Source organism: Gopherus flavomarginatus, chromosome 7 (assembly GCF_025201925.1).
Source record: "Gopherus flavomarginatus isolate rGopFla2 chromosome 7, rGopFla2.mat.asm, whole genome shotgun sequence".
In the NCBI taxonomy this organism is placed as follows: domain Eukaryota; kingdom Metazoa; phylum Chordata; order Testudines; family Testudinidae; genus Gopherus; species Gopherus flavomarginatus.
In genome coordinates this window covers 36980451-36997060 of record NC_066623.1, presented here as the reverse complement: position 1 = coordinate 36997060, position 16610 = coordinate 36980451, and the positions used below count along the sequence as shown (strand labels likewise).

At 46.8% G+C, this 16610-nt stretch overlaps 1 protein-coding gene across 1 annotated transcript in view; it reads right to left on the bottom strand.

Annotated features, from left to right (window-relative positions):
- Positions 1-2594: 2594 nt before the first annotated feature.
- The window catches only part of CYSTM1 (cysteine rich transmembrane module containing 1), a 54883-nt gene continuing 40867 nt past the window's right edge, over positions 2595-16610 (bottom strand). The window contains exon 3 of the mRNA XM_050962890.1: positions 2595-3106. Coding sequence (XP_050818847.1) covers positions 3000-3106 — 107 coding nt within the window. The 3' untranslated portion in view covers positions 2595-2999. The remainder of the gene's footprint in view (positions 3107-16610) is intronic.

The window sequence follows — 16610 nt, the reverse complement described above, 5'->3', positions numbered from 1 at the left end:
AAGGATGGCCGGGTATGGTGTTGCCACTTTTACTTCTCTTTTGCTGCCTGCAGAACTGGGCCCTCAGTCAGCAGCAGCCACTTGATGGGTGCCCAGCTTTGAAGGCAGCGCAGAAGTAAGGGTGGCGATACCGTGAGCCCCTTGCAATGTCTTGTTGGGTCAGGACCCTCAGTTTGAGAAATGCTGGTCTCCCCCCTAAAATCCATATAGGATAGGGTAAAAGCACACAAAAGACCAGATTTCACGGTCCATGATGCATTTTTCATGGCTGTGAATTTGGTAAGTAGGGCCCTAATCATGATCTAGTCTGACCTGCACATCGCAGGCCACAGACCCTCACCCACCCACTCCTGTAATAACCCCCGGTTGAGTTACTGAAGGCCTCTAATCCGGATTTAAAAAGATGCAATGCAGGAGACTGTTCTTGGAGACCCACCTCTGCTCCATACATCCTAAATGCTCATTTAGGCCCCAATCGTACTATCAGGCCCACGTGGACCTAACTGCAGGCTTGAAACTGTAACCAAGCCTTTAATACAAAGCCCTACCACAAAAGCCATTTCCTGTGCCCCAGCAGTCGAAGGAAGCATCACTTTAAAAGCTTTTCATGTGTTAAATGTGGATGATGACAATATAAATGACTGCAACTTTGCATTCAAACCCTGAACTTATTAGTTCATTAAAAATTAAGACCATTAAGATCTGTACTGGGAAATGTTTTGCTTTAATGGTAAACAGAATCAGGACAGCTTCTTAAACTGAGGAAGTGCATGCCATTGAAGCATCCATTCTTTTGCTTTGCGTGGCACTGATCCAGGGCTTTGGCATATTTGAGCCGATACAGTTTTTGAGAGAGGAAAATTTCACTTGGGTGAAAAACTGAAATTAAAATTTCACTTGGGTGAAAAACTGAAATTCCAAACACTAAAATCAGGCTTAGGCAATAAACCCTCCTGGGCTATTAATCCATAGCCTGGTTCTTTGCACCAGCCAAATGTCACCATGAGAGAAAATTTAAAAATCTTAGCTCCTGAACATTGTCTCAAGGTTTGTGATTAAGCTAGGATGCTAATTGGGGCCGAATCCAACCACCACAGGCTCTACACATCTCAAGAGTTTACATGATTTCATTGCTACTCACGCTAATGAAAATGATCCAGCATCCTGCGAAATATAATAGCAGTGAGTTTGGTTACCGTATTCTGAGATTATCTTTAATTCCTGACATCAGGACGTCATGAAGTAGAACCTCATTGCACTAGGCCCTGAGCAAACATGGAATGAACGGTCTGTCTACACTGCACTACACCTGCGGGGCTCAAGCTTAGGGACTATTTAATTGTGGTGTAGATGTTCAGGCAACCTGAGCTCTGGGACCCACCACCTCACAGGGTCCTGGAGCCTGGGCTCTAGCCTGAGTCTTAACATCTACACTGCAATTAAACAGGGCCAGCTGCAGGTTTTTAATTGCAGTGTAGACATACCCTAAGAGAGAGTTTTTGTTGCAAGGAGTTGATATGGATAGATTGGCAAGAGGCAACCAGCAGGAGAGCCGTGCCCAAGGGGACTGAAGTGGGAAGATTCAAAATACAGATTTGCCTGCCCTCTGTAAGTCTTTGCCACTTTGGCCTCATCATTAACTTTCTAACAAGGGATCACCACACAAAACTCTCAGGAATTTGACTCCGTTCTACTTACAAGGAGCAGAGGATCTTGGACAGCGAACCAGCTGTCCTAAAGAGGCTGCAGCATCCTTAGGTGGAGCTTTGTAGTGCTGCTGGATAATGCTCTTTGTGCTAGTAATTTAATTTCTAGTGTCTCCCACACTGGAGAAATACAGCAGGAAATTTAACATTCTTTGAATGAATTTAGTGCTGGCCAAAATAAAGCTGGGCACGCCCCAGAGAACGTCACAGGCTAGTCCATGGTGGATCTAGCACAAGCTCCCTTCACGCTTACAGCTCACAAGCCTCACCCAGCCTCAGAGTGACACTGGGGGGGCGGGGGTGTTCAGCTGTCTTCCAGGCCCATCCAGCCTTCAGCTGCTCTGCTGAGCCTACCAACAGGGGGACTGAACCTGAGTCAGTTGTGGGGGTGGCTGTTGTGATGTGGCACCTGAGGAGTGAGATGGCCTTTTTGCAGTAGGTTGGGATGGAGACAAATGTAAATGAAATATTTAAGTTGTCTTATTAGGCAACTTCCTGTCTAGAAATCACCTCAAAGCATCTCCCAGCTCCCTCCACAAACTGCCCCTCCACCTTTGCTGGAAACAGTTGGCATGAGTCCTTTGAGTGGTCATTTAAAGACTGATTCTACTGTGCTGTTACTACTTACATAACAGCAATATTGTTGATGGAAAATGGGCACTGGTGCCACAGTAATTGTCTCTCAGCTCATCACACTCGCAGTACAGAAATCCTGGATGTAACAGGGGAGACAATTACCAGTTCCCGCAGCACAAACTCCCGTGAGGCTCTTGGGGCCAGCTAAGCAGGGAGCTCCGTCACTGCCATGTTGTATTTTCAGAGTAGGTGCAATATGTCCAGAGGAACAAAACTAAAGCAACATACCACATACCTGACACACAGCCAATCTGTATCTGACAAATTTATTGAAACAGAAGTGGGAACTAGCAAAGAAAAAATCAGTCATCGACTTTAATTATTGCATATTTCTCCATTTCCAAGAAAGGTAAAATTTTAAACAATAAACACACATCACGTAATAATGAAGCTTTTGGCCAAAAAAAACATCATTTAGCATATTCTTTAAAAATACAATAAAAATCTTAGACATACATTACAAAGGGATTTCCCTGAACTAAATTCAAGGAGTGCAAACACCGCCATGGTGCTAGAGCTACATCAGACATGGACTGTCGGCTGTGCAAAGCAGGTCATTGATTACATGGATAGAAAGACGTCAGAACAAGAGAGATCACATTAAAATGCATAGCACTCTGAGTTAGAGGTATTGACAGTGGTGACTTCCTGTGGAAGTCAAGTCAGCATGTCCCAAAGGCAGCAGCAGCACAGAGCAGTCCAACACGCTGTCAGGCAGGCACTCTCCCCTGTGTTGTCCCTTCTCTGCTCTTCCACAACGTACACTGTGGGGAAATAGGAGGAGAGTTCAGAAGGGTTGCAGTCAGGTCTGTATCAGAGGGGTAGTCGTGTTAGTCTGGATCTGTGAAAGCAGCAGGAGCTTGCTAGCATATATATACCTGCCCCTGGAAATTTCCATTACATGCATCTGAGGAAGTGGGTATTCACCCACGAAAGCTCATGCTCCAAAACGTCTGTTAGTCTATAAGGTGCCACAGGATTTTTTGCTGCTTTTCTAGTCAGGTCTGTGCAAATATTGTGCAGCATGAGAACGCATGGCCAATGGCTGAGGTCTCTGCCAGACTTGCCAGTTAGTTTTGGCCTCTGATTTGTGTCACACTGAATTGTATATCAGGCACAGAAAGCAAATGCCAACACACCGTTCTGTGATAGCACCTTTCATGGGAGGATCTCACTTGTAGCACTCTACAAACCCAAGACACTCTGCCTCTCAGGTCTCCCACTGCACAGGGGAAGATGCTGAGACAGAGGCCCACTTCGGCAAATGAGGGTACTCATTACAGGAGCCTGACCTGACACACCCTGAGGTACTCAACACCTTCAGTGAGGAAAGGTGGAGACTCAGCAGCTTCAAAAAAAAAAATTAAAAACATCCAGTGTCTCTATTAGGTCCCTAACTAGTGACCATGTTTGAAAGCATAGGTTTAAGTGACTTGCCCTCATTCAGCCAGCAAGTGTACGGCAGCATCCAGACCAGAACCCAGAAGTCCAGCACTGCACCTTCACTCTGAGACCACCCTGCCTCTACGCTTCTTACAAAGCCCCATCAAAATCCATTCCCACTAGTCCCAGTAGCATCACTCCACTCTGGGCCACACAGATTTACAACACTTCCTAGACCCTGAATTAAACACTTAATTTTACAGACACCTGCCCCAGATCAATATCACTGCTGTGACGTTACCATACCGAATGGTGCAGCAGGAGCAGACCAGCCAGGACCAGTTTCTTGTTACAATAATTGAGCAAGAAAACTGGTTTAGCTGGAATCAATCTGGACTCTCCTTTGTCCAGCCAGTTTGAGAGAGTTTAGTAAATATCTCGGCTATTTATCCAAACACAGGGAGGGTTACATCTGTTGGTCTATGGCAGCAGCTGGCAGTGCTGTAACCATCACCTCAGGGACTGCCAGAAAAGCACTGAGATGAGGTAACTCGGCCGTCCCATGCTGCACTCAAGGCCAGGGCTCTGACAGGAGCAGCCATTTTCCATGGCACAAGAGAGCAGGGTGATGTACAGGGCACATCGTTCACTAGGTTTTTGTGCTGTGGAATCTGATATCAGGATTGACTTATACTTAGCCCTGGTCTATACGTAGCTTGTGTCTTGGCTTAACTGTCAGCTGGAAAAGCAAGTTTTTACTGATGTTTTTATATTGATACATCCCTAGTGCGGATGCAGTTATACACAGGTGTAAAGGTCCCTTTCTGTACAGAAGTAGGCTATACTGGTACAAAGACCTGAATACCAGAGCAAGACGCCACAGTTCCAATGACTGTCACGGGCGGTAAGAAGGAACTTGGGGGGTACTGGGTCAGCAGGGTCATATATTGAGAGCCATGCAGGCGCGACTCCAGAGCTGACCCGATAGGTAGCTGCTAGGGGAAAAACGTTCCAACAGCTGTGCACGTGGCGCACGCACACATAATTGGAATGGAACTGAGCAAGCACTCGAAGAAGAAAACTAAGTTTCATGGTACGCATCTCTGCAATTGTCAGCCCAGGGGGAACCAGGTTAAAAACAGGCATTGGTCTCCACCTGTGAACTCCAGCAGGCTCCAGAATCAGAAGTGGTTTGATTTAGAAATACAAATAAATGGAAAGGAAACATTCCCTGCCCAAACACTGTCAGTGGGTCACACCCATAATCACAGCATTGTGAAGGGCTTTGCATATGGCATTTTCTAGCTGTGCTGAATGAGGAGCCCCAGCCTGACAAGCAAGACCAAGAAAAGTGCACAAGGGTAAGTTCTCAGGAGACCTCTGCTCATGGCACTGGAGCATTTGTCTCCCTGCCAGTGGTATAAATGTGTTTTATTACAAAATGTAGCTGTTTCCTGGCATCACTTCAGCCGAACAGTTGAGCAACAGGTGCATCTGCAGAAAGCTTACTGAGCTGGTGTCCTGCCCTTCAAGTTTAGTCACTGCTACACTTCTGGGGCAGCTGCTTTGGTGGAGCCACTGATGCTGCACCTCTCTGCACCAAACATCTCAGCAGCTTGGGCAACCTTCCACCAGACACAGCACTGTACACTCTGCAGCCCCCTCCTCTCACCCGCCCCACTGGTACTGAGCTGGCCCAGGACTGGAGGAAGAGTGACTTAGTGGTATCCTCAGATTGATGGAGAAGATGAGGTCAGGAGTGGAGAAGGATGTTAGCACATAACCTGACTCAGCTGAGCAGGGCATTTTAACTCAACGTTGTTAAAATGCAGGTTCAGCCACCTACAGACGAGGCAGACTAGAAAGACCTAGGCAGATGACCACATCAGACAGGGTGATTAACACTGAAATGCTTTACTGGAGTGTCAAAAGCATGATGGTAAATTGGAACAAGTCAGAATGGCCTGTGCTGTGCGTTTCTACCAGTCCAGCTTCCCAATGATTTTGACCTAAGCCAACATATCCTGCCATTATCGGCATTATTCTATTTGCCTGAGCGTCCAAAAGATGGGAGCGGACTAATAGCTCCAAGCAGCAAAGCACAGCACTCAGCAGCAGATGCAAGAGAAGTCTGATGGGATGAGCACCATGAACAGACTATGGAGATTGCAGCCTCTGTTGTGGGGACAGCTGCTTGCAACCTGGAACAATTGTACTGGACTGTCATCTTCCTCTGGCTTATCCCCAGTGCAATGGGACAGCACACAGCTGGGAAGCACAACAGCTGCGGCACTGTTTGAAGACAGGTGAGGGGAGAACTGGGAGGGTAGGAGAGGCTCCTGGAAGTGATTTGGCACATTCGGGGTGTTTGCTAAAAGGGGAAGTTTGCAGTGCCTAGGTGGTTGCTTAACCTTCTCTTGTATGACAGCCTGAGCCACAAGCGTACGCAGCCCCAGTGCATGCTCTACACAGGAAAGCAGCAGAATGGCTCAGTGGGCCAGGAGCTCCCAAGGTTTTATCTTGGCTCTGCCACAGACCCACTGTGCTGGCCTGGACAAGTCATTTAACCTCTGTTTCAGTTTCCCCATCTGTAAAATACTCTCACTGCACATGGTATTATGAGGATCTGTTCCTGTTTGTGAAGTGCTCTAAGAATGAATTATTACCACCACAGGACTTTGCAGGAAGACACTGGAGTTGACTCAGTTAATATCTGTCCCCAGGAAATGTCCCACTCTAGTTAGCAGAGTCCAATTAACAGCCTCTCCTCCATTTGCTGGGAATGTAATCAAGACAAAAGCCTCTCATGTTCTGCAGGTAGAGTCCAGCTCCAGATGCGCCATCGGGGGCTCAGGCAGAGCACTGCAGTTCACACTGCGTCCTCCCAGGAGCCCGCGCAGTTTCACTTGTGGGTGTAATTACAGCCTATTTCACCGTACAGCAGGGAGGACAGAGTTACCAGCAGATCTCCACAGAAGTCTCTCTAGCACAGAGGTGACAGACTGTCGCAACCCTCCCAGAGAGCCTACAGTTACAGGAAGTGAACATGTCTATTTGCCTCCCACAGAGCTAGCTGTAGAAGGGAACAATTATTCCAGCTTGTCTGTCTGTCTGAACGCAGGCTGAGGAAAGCGAGGTTTTCCCTCCCCTCAGCTTGTTCAAGCACATCTGCTCCCATCATTCCCTGGCAAGGCAGATGATGCCAGCCACACTAATACACTGCTGGGATTTCAAAGGCAGTTTGTAGAATCCATTTGCACACACCCATTTCACAGAGGCCAGATAAGCACATACCACTATTGTATCTGAGCACCTCACAATCTAATGTATTTATCCTTGCAGGGCAGGGCTGTCAACCCTATTGCACAGATGGGGGAACTGAGGCCCAGAGAGACTAAGTGACTTGCCAAAGATCACACAAGAAGTCTGTGGCAGAGCAGGGACTTGACCCCTTCTCTCTCTCAGGCTAGTGCTCTAACCACCAGACCATCCTTCCTCAGTTGTAATTCAAGCACAAAGTTGTGGCAGCTGGTTGCCAGTGCACAAACACAACCAAAGCTAGCATTACCTGACTCCCACTCAGGCAGTCTCAGCAGAGGCAAAAGCAGTGATTGGATCACTAGACTGAACTTCCCTCCCCTCTTTACTGCAGCAGGGGTGAGAAACAGACAGAGCTTGTACTGCCAGGGACCACATTGCCTTGTCCTGCGGAAAAGGGGCTTCTGTCCCAGGGCTGTCAGTCCAAGACTTCTCACCAGCACCGATTGACAATGGAAAGTCAGTATGTTGGAGCTGAGGTATTCTGTTTACCTAGGTTTCATGTCTGAAATCTCCAAGCCAAGTGCCAGTAAGCCTCTCTGGAGACAGCCTCTCCCTAAAGCCTCTTGTATGGAGCGCTTGTGCACTGGTATCCTACCCAATTTCAGAGGTGGGGTAAGGCATTCCCCTAGATCCACTGCCAGCCTCTCAAGGGCGAGAGCCTCAATCAAGGAGTGCAGACTGTTCTGAGGTCCCCAGATGAAAGGTGCCAGAGCAGTGAAAAGGGTTACTACTGAGACTATCTGAGGGGGTGGGAATAGAGCTGTAGAGAGAAGTGGACATGTGTCTTGCCCTTTCAGGAATGAAGAGGCCAGCTCAGTCCCACTGCCTCTCTGGTTTCTGCTCTTCTTTGCAGAGGAGTGCAGTTAGAGGAAGCCAGAGATCTAGCTATTTGATCCAGCTCAGATTCACTCCAATTAGCCTACTAAACAAGCTAGATCAGCCCTCCCACAGCAGACAATGCTCAGATATTCTCTAGCTATCGCCTTTTTTCTTGGCATCACACACAGAGCTGTAACAAGAAAGGAAGCCTGGTGCCACAGAGCACCGTTGTCCAGAGCCAGCCAGAGAACACTGAGTTATTCAGTAGGGAGGAGGGAGAGCAGTGGAGCCAAGTTTGAGAAGAACACAAGCTCAGCTTGTGAATACCAAAGAGGGAGGCAGTGTGCTCTAGTGGCTGGGAGTCAGAACTCCTGGATTCTCTCCCCAGCTCTCTAACTCAGTCACTACTCCTTTTGGTGCTTTAGTTTCCTCTGCATGAGACTGTCCTCCATAGGCAGGGCCATCCTTAGGATTTATGGTGCCCTAGGCGGGATTATTAAACTGGTGCCCCTGAGCCTGCCTTGCTCTTAGCAACACAAACGTAAGCTTACACTATTGGAAAACTTGCCTCATACATGTTGTTACAACCAGTTTAACTTAATTAAGCACACTGTAATGCTGATGGACTAGCACTAAAGAAGCAGCACTATAGAAAAAATTCTGATTTGAAAGAATGATGAAATAATATATTTTTTTTAATCTGTCAACATTTTATTGGAAATTTCTATGAAGAGGTATTGAAACAAGGATTTGTTTTTAATTAAAAGCAATCTTTCTGGCTTTTTTGGCTGCAAAATCAGTAAGAATGTGATTGTATGACAAAGTGATGTCGTTTGATTGCAAGAATAGCAAGACCAGTCAAGTGTTCCTGACTCCATGTAGAGTGAAGATAGTTTTTAATGAGCTTTAGTTTTGAGAAACTCCGTTCTCCCGATGCTACTGTTACAGGAATTGTCAGTAGAATACGAGTGACAACGTACACATTAGGATATATGTCAACAAGTTTGCTGGTATGAGTAAACTTGTACAATGTCCATTATCGATTTTGCATGTGGCAACATTGAGGACAGTGTACCCAATTCTTCATACAGTTCAAGTCCATTTAAATCAAAACGATCGCCATGCTTCAGGAGGCTCTCTAGGTCAGGGGTCCCCAACGCGGTGCCCGCAGGGGCCTCTCAGTGCACCTGCGTACTGGCCGGCGGACAAGCATCCGCCGAAATGCCGCTGAAATTCGGCGGCATTTCGGTGGCAACGCCTCTGGATGACGCCACTTGCCACCAATAAGTAGCATCATCCAGAGGCATCGCCACTGAAATGCCGCCGAATTTCGGCGGCATTTCAGCGGATGCTCGTCCACTGCCACAGTCCTTCGTCTGGTGACCGCCAGATGAAAAAGGTTGGGGATCACTGCTCTAGGTTCTTGCACTTTGTCATTAGTTGCTCGTGTTTTCCTATTTCGTTGAATTTAGTCCTGCTCAGCCCACCTACCAGCTGAGTGAATGGAACTCCAGGCCGACAACGGGTTGAATGGCTCAGCCCGGGTATCAGCCACCGGCCTGCTCAGCCTGCTGCCAGCCTGGGGTTCCTTGGGGGTCCCCAGGCCAGCAGTGGGTGCTAAGTGGGGCCGGTGGCCGGGACCCCGGGTGGCAATGGGGCAGCAGCCAGAACCCCAGAGCAGTGGCGGGCTGAGCCACTCAGCCCACCGCTGCATGCCATCAAAAATCAGCTCGCGTGCCACCTTTGGCACATGTGCCGTAGGTTGCCAACCCCTGCTCTATACATTAGTAAGGAAATGAGCATGTTACAGTTGTTGGAAGACTCTATTTAGCAGTAACAGGGCTATAGGAAAGTCAGTCAACATATTTTGTTTCTCTGATGAAAACTGGCCCACTCCCTTCTCCGTTACCAAACTTGTCACAAATAATTGTCAGCAACTTAAATTTTCTGTTTTTGGCTAAAATATTGATTTAAAAAAATATTGAAATTGAATTCAGGATTGTTAGCAAGCATTTTTGGAGAACAAATTTGTTAAATGACAATCTAAATGGCAATGCAGTACTGCTTTCATGCTTGGCTCACCCCCTAGCCTGCTGGTCCAACAGCTGCAGTAGAGGAGGAGATAGGTGGAAAACTGCAGGACCCCAAAATCCACCTCTTGGGGTGCAGAGTGGCAACAGCAGCAGCAAACCCTCAGGTCTGATCACATGCCAATGGGCACCACTGCCAGCCCAACAGACCCTGGTGAAGTTAGCACAGCATCTGATCTCAGGGACGGGGCACCCATGGAGCCACAGCAGCTCATCCTGCCCTGTGCAGCTCCCCCCGGATGAGATGGATCGCTGCCAGCCCGGGGGAGAGACGTGCTCCCCAGCTAGGATGACCAGATCCAGATGTTCTGATTTTATAGGGCCAGTCCCGATATTTGGGGCCTTGTCTTATATAGGTACCAATTACCCCCACCTAGGGTGACCAGACAGCAAATGTGAAAAATCAGGATGGGGGTAGGGGGGAATAGGAGCCTATATAAGAAAAAGACCCAAAAATCGGGACTGTCCTTATAAAATCGGGACATCTGGTCACCCTGCAGGTGAGTTCCTTCCCCCATCCCTTCCCAGAGACTCCAGCAGCCAATCCCCTCCCTCAGACTGTGTTGCATTCATCTCTCTTTAGGACCCGTCAGCCCTGCTCTTACATGTTCCACTGCTTCCCATCTGTCCGGGCTCCCAGCAGAGCGGTGCCCCCAGACCTAGTGGTGACCTAGATGGCTGCCTGTTCTGCCTATGGCTAAGGATGGCCCTGCTCATAGGGGTGAGAGGAGCATTTGCAAAGTGCTTGGAGATCCTTCGATGGTGCCGTATATCTCGCACCCAAGGCAGAGGCTGCCTACCACCTCAGAGGTCCAGCCTAAGTAGCAGAAATGCTTTCTGAATAAGGAGGGGATGATGCCTATAGAGGGTGGAGGAGTTGGACAGCGGAAATCTCTGCAGGAGATGGCAGAGGGGGTCCCTCTCCCTCAGCTGAGAGGAGATTCCCACCTTCCCTTCAGACTGTGGACCATGTTAAAGGGCTTCTCAGCTACTCCTGGATTTCCTGGGAGCAATAATAACCCAGAATGCCTCTTCTATCCCTTCCTGGCAAGGAGTTTGCCACCTTACTGGGCAGGGCCTCTTGCTCAGATCACATCACATCTGAGTTCCAGAGATTACACTGACTTTCCAGGTGCAATTAAAGCTGTTTGTGTCTCTGAAGCTCTAGAGAGCTGCATCCTGCCTGGCTGAGTCCACCTCCCGTTATGCCCCACCCCAGCTACTGGAATCAGCTGGAATGCCCTGAATGCTCAGATCTGAATGCCAGGAAAGGTGCTGGGAGCACATTCTCAGTAGGAGGAAGGGGCTTCCTCCACTGGTCTGACAGAGCTTGTCATGACCTTCAGGGCATATCATAAGGCTTCTCTAGTCATATTGGTGTTTGCCTGAGGGGACTGGACCCTTGGTGACTTCAGGGCTGTTGCTCTAGGCAGACACATTGCCAGTTTAGCTAAGTGATATTCTAAAGCTGCGATCAGTGCATTTTACAAACAAAATTCTAAATAATTCAGCAGGAAGGGGTCCCATCAAACTCTACTGCATCCCCTCTGAACAGAAGACAGTCAGAAACGCTACACCCTCCCAAGCCCCAGAAATAGATCTATCACATGTGTGCAGCCCTTCAATTTGCTGGCAGGTATAACATTACCCTGTCCCTGGTCAACTTAACAGACCTGCCAGTCACATGCTCTTAGACCAACCCAGCCAGGGTACCCACCCTGAACCTTTACAAAGGGGTTGCTCCACCTCAGCTGCTCACACAGGATTGAAAGCTATTGGGCACCAACAAGAGGTGTTCAAATTTCCCTAAAAAGCAAAAGACTGGCATTTTCATTTTGGTTAACAGAGCAGGCAAGTTTTTCTCTGCACCAGAAAACACGCCAAACCACTTCACTGCTCCACTTTCCCCAGACACCCGGAGAAATCCAATGGAACACAAGAAGGCTCAATTATTAAATACGGATTTGTGTTGTTTCATGCAATTTAACTGGACTGTCCCTCTGTCTTGTGTTGCATATTTCTATGAATAACCCTCCTGCTGCTTTTCCTTCTTCCCCCTCTATTGTAAGCCACTGGGGTGATACTCACTTGTGAAGAGCTTCACAAACAGGAGAAAGGATCAACTTGAAATGAAGGCACAGAACTGGGAATCAGAGGGCCTCTATTTGATTCCTAGTTCTGCCACAGGCTTCCCTACAAGCTCTTGCCAAATCACAATCATTGTGACTCAGGTTCTCCATAGGGTAAAATGGAGCTAATAATACTGACCCCTCTCAGGCAGAGAGAGATTGTTCAAGAACAAGCAGTTTCTCTTCTCACAAATAAAGACCTAGAACAATTATCTGTTACTGCAAGGGGAAAGTGGCCTATGAAGACTGAAGAATAAGTATTTTGTCTCTACTGCACTGGTACCAAGCACTCTGTATTGATCATCCCCTGCACTGGGGAGCATATAAAAGGCATGTTGGAACATCTTTCCCAATAATCTACATACAGACACAAAAGCCGACACATGATGCAAACTAATGAGGAGAATTTTTGTTGACAGCTTGTAAAACAGTCACATTGAGTTTAATTGCAAATTTCACTGGAGAGTAATTTTGCTTTAAAATTAATAATAAAGTGAGGAGGATTATGTAAAGAGCAGAATTAAATGCAATCCAGAGAAAACTGCATCATTATTCTAGGACTAGAAGCACAAAATAAAGGATCTAACTGAAGTATTTATTCATTTTACACTAGATATGAAACAGTTGCTGAAATATTAAACATTGAGGTTCTTCTCATGTGTGGGGAGCATATGAACTGTGTAACAGTACTTTAGTGTATGGTATAACTGGTTCCATGCTGCCTGTGTCACTTTTCAGTATAGCAGCTCAGAACTGTCAACATGAGATTTCATCTTCAAAAGGAACTTGGCTGTTGATACAGGGCAAGTCATACTTCCTCCATCAGAGGAGCTTCCACACTCCTAAACCACAGAAGTTACATCTACAATAGCTCATTATGGAACAGACAGCTTTCCACGGAAAGATGCACTAAGAAAGTCACCTGAAGTCTAAAAGTTCCCATTGTCCCCTCGGAGAAGGGCAGCTGTGCACAGGAGACCCGACCAACCCAAACAGGAAGTTTTTTTCAATGTTACATTATAGGGGAAACTGCAGTTAACGGAAGCTGCAAATCCAATTTACAGTATGTCTACACTGCAATCAGATGTGTGACTGCAGCACATGTAGACATACCTGAGCTAGCTTTGATTTAGCCTAGCTCCAATAACAATAGCTAAGAATCCATGGCAGCATGGGCTAGCCTTTCAAGAACATACCTAGGGTCCTGGGCTGGCTTGTACAGCCTGTTCTGCCACGGCTTCAGATATTGTTGTTCAAGCTAGCTAGATCAAAGCTAGCGCATGTCTACACATGCTGCAGTCACACCTCCCATTACACCATAGACATACCCTAAGGGCTGGTCTACACTGAAAAGTTACACTGGCAAAGCTAAGTCTCAGAGATGTGAAAAATTCACTCCACTGGATGAGGTGTGAAAAATCCACCCCACTGAGACACATAGTTAAGCTGACCCAACTCCTGGTGTAGACAGTATTAGGTGGATGGAAGAATTCTTCCGTTGACCTAGCTACCACCTCTTGGGGAGGTGGATTACCGATAGCAATGGGAAATCCTTCCCCATCCTTGGGGTAAGCATTTTAAGTATAGCCATAGCCTTAGTTGTTTTATACCACTGGCTGGGGAAGGCTGCTAACAAAATTAAGCCCTTTAAAGACTGACGTTTTTAAGCCTAACACTTTTTGGTTATAAAAAAAGGGGATCTTGAAAACCTAACATGCATAGAAACACCTGAGATTTTTTAAATGCCAGATATTCTTTTCCTTTGGACTTTCCTCTGCAGTGTTGGAGAACTATGAAATAAAACTGATTAAAAATAAAGCAGAACTGAATTCTGATGATGGACTGTGATATAAAAAAACAGCAAAAATATTGCCGAGTCGTTTTTCAAGAGCACCTCACATTAGTAAAATTGGAAACATTGGTAAGACAGCTATGTTAAAGGATTAAATATAGTTCTTTAGAAAATGTACCTTTAAAAACCCATCTGCAATGCTCTTAGATAGTACCAGTGTCTGTGATCAGGGGATTGGACTAGATCTCACTAACCAAATTTGTTTTATCCCAAATCTGCACAATAGTGGAAGATCTGTCAATAGCTCCTGTAGGGCTGGTAAAAAAATTTTGGTTGACACTTTTTTGGCAGTTTTTTTTACTTATTTTTGTTGCAAAATATTTTGTTCTATTTTCTGCAGAAGATTTACTTTTTTTGGTCAAAAAATCTAAACAGCCTAAAAACCAAAATATTTTTATTTGGATATGCTCTCAGTGCCTCATGGGAGCTGTCATTCGGGTTGCTCCTTGTCCCCATTTTCCTCTTAGGGCCAGACTCTCTCTGGTCAGACTACATCTTCTATGATGTATCATAGCCAAGGAGAAAACAACTCCCATCACCAAGAAGGGACACCATAATTAAGGCTGTGATTTAGTCACGGAATCTGTGACTTCCAAAGACCTCCGTGACTTCAGCCAGCGCTAGCTGGGAGCTGCAGGGTCCCCTGCCACCTGTGGAGGCAAGGAGCTGTGGGGTACCCCCGCTGACCCAGGTGGGCGGGTGGGACCGCTCCTAGCTGCCGCTTCGGACATCACGGGGGACCACTGCCGCTCCAAGCCAGCAGGGGGGAATCCCAGAGTGCTTGGTGGCTGCTGGTGCCAGGGGGATCCCCTGCAGCTCCCAAATCCCACAGGTGGTGGGGGCTCCCGGAGCTTCCAGCCCCATGCAGCTGCCCAGGCTCCTCATTTTGTCATAGATATTTTTAGTAAAAGTGAGGGACAGATCGCTGGCTTCTGTAAATTTTTCATTATTGCCTGTGACCTGGTGACAAAATCTTAGCCATAATGCACCATGATAGATGTAGTCCAACTAGAGAGCCTGGCCCATGGAAGACAATGGGACCATGAGCCACCTCAGCTACAAATCCCATAAAGCACCATGGCAGCATTTCTGAGTCGAAATATTTCAGTTTGTCACTGAACTTCAGTATGATAATTTTTTTTCCCTTAGCAAAAGCTAAGTTTTCCACACAAAAGACCCCTCATTTTCTGATCATGATTTTATATTATCGGGGTGTTCCTCTTAATCATATGGAGTACCAGTCAGTACAATCCAACGCAAATAATAGTCAATACTGTATTGTTCTAAAAGCAAATACTACATCACCTTTTCATTTAAAAAACAGTTTGCTTTATCTTAAGCACACACATTCAGTTTCTGGCTGTACCTGATTCATGTGTTACTGATTAACTCCACAGAGAAATGGCTTTATGCAAAGTATTCAGAACCTTTTCCCTACTTCAACAGTAGACCTGGTGTTATGACGCTAATATTAAAAACTGGGATGGTCCTATCTTTGTACCCAAATCTACACAGATTATAGTCCAGTAACACACTCAAGCTTTTGACAAACTGCAGCACATAGCGTCAGGGCATAGTTACTTATCCGTCCTCTGAAGGAAACCTACAGAGACTGATCAAATCCCCATGGAGCTCCCACAGGTCAGTTCTAAGCCACTGAGGTCAGGCCCTTGCTCAGATACCCTAAACTGCCTCAGCCAAAGTATGTGATAAAGCAAGATATAAAAATGCACCCCCTGAACTTATTAAATCTATCATATTTTGATTAAGTCACAGAAGCCCCAATTCTTTGGGGAGGAGCATTGGACCCATTAGGGTGTGTATCTGCAGATAACTGTTACAGGTAAGCGCTTCTCTCTCTACAAATACGCAATCCCAATGGGATTCTCACCCCCTAGGCACTAAATTGGTTCATGGATATCTGAAAAGATAATATCTGAGACAACAGGCAGTGGAAGGATCTTGAGAAGGTTATAGACAAGAGCTGAGAGGCCTCAAACTTCTGGAGGTGGACTCAGGTACTACAGTGACAGGCCCAGTGTAAAACCATTTTGAAAGATGGGCTCACAGAGGGAAAGCTGACCAGAAAAATGGCCTTTGGAGGAAATTTAAGATGTGTGCATTGTACTTACTACTATGAAGTACTTGGAACTACAGTGAATCAGCAACAAGGGTTGGAAATTCACACACTCTAGAGTGAAGTTGCTGCCATCAAGAAAGTGATTTTTCAGGGGAGTAATCTGAGGTCAGAGCTATCAACTGACTCAATGCCAGGAGTTCATCAGCTGGACTAGAATACTATTACCCCACTATAAAGAAAAAAAAAAAGAGCTGCAGAGAAACCAGATGGTGAACATTTCTGACTGGAAAAACCTTCCAGATTTATTTTAGAGGAACCTGCCCTTCAACTCAGGCCAACAGGTGAAAATGGCTGTCAAGCAGTGTTGTGGGGAACATGCCACTTGCACCTTATCAACCAGGGGCGGCTCCAGGCGCCAGCACACCAAGCGTGTGCCTGGCGCAGCAAGCCGGTTGCCGTGAGGGTGGCAGTCAGACTGCCTTTGGCAGCATGCCTGCAGGAGGTCCAGCGGATTCAGCGGCATGCATGCATGCAGGTCTGCCAATCCCGCAGTTTCGGTGGCAATTTGGCGGAGGGTACGCCGAAGGCGCGGGA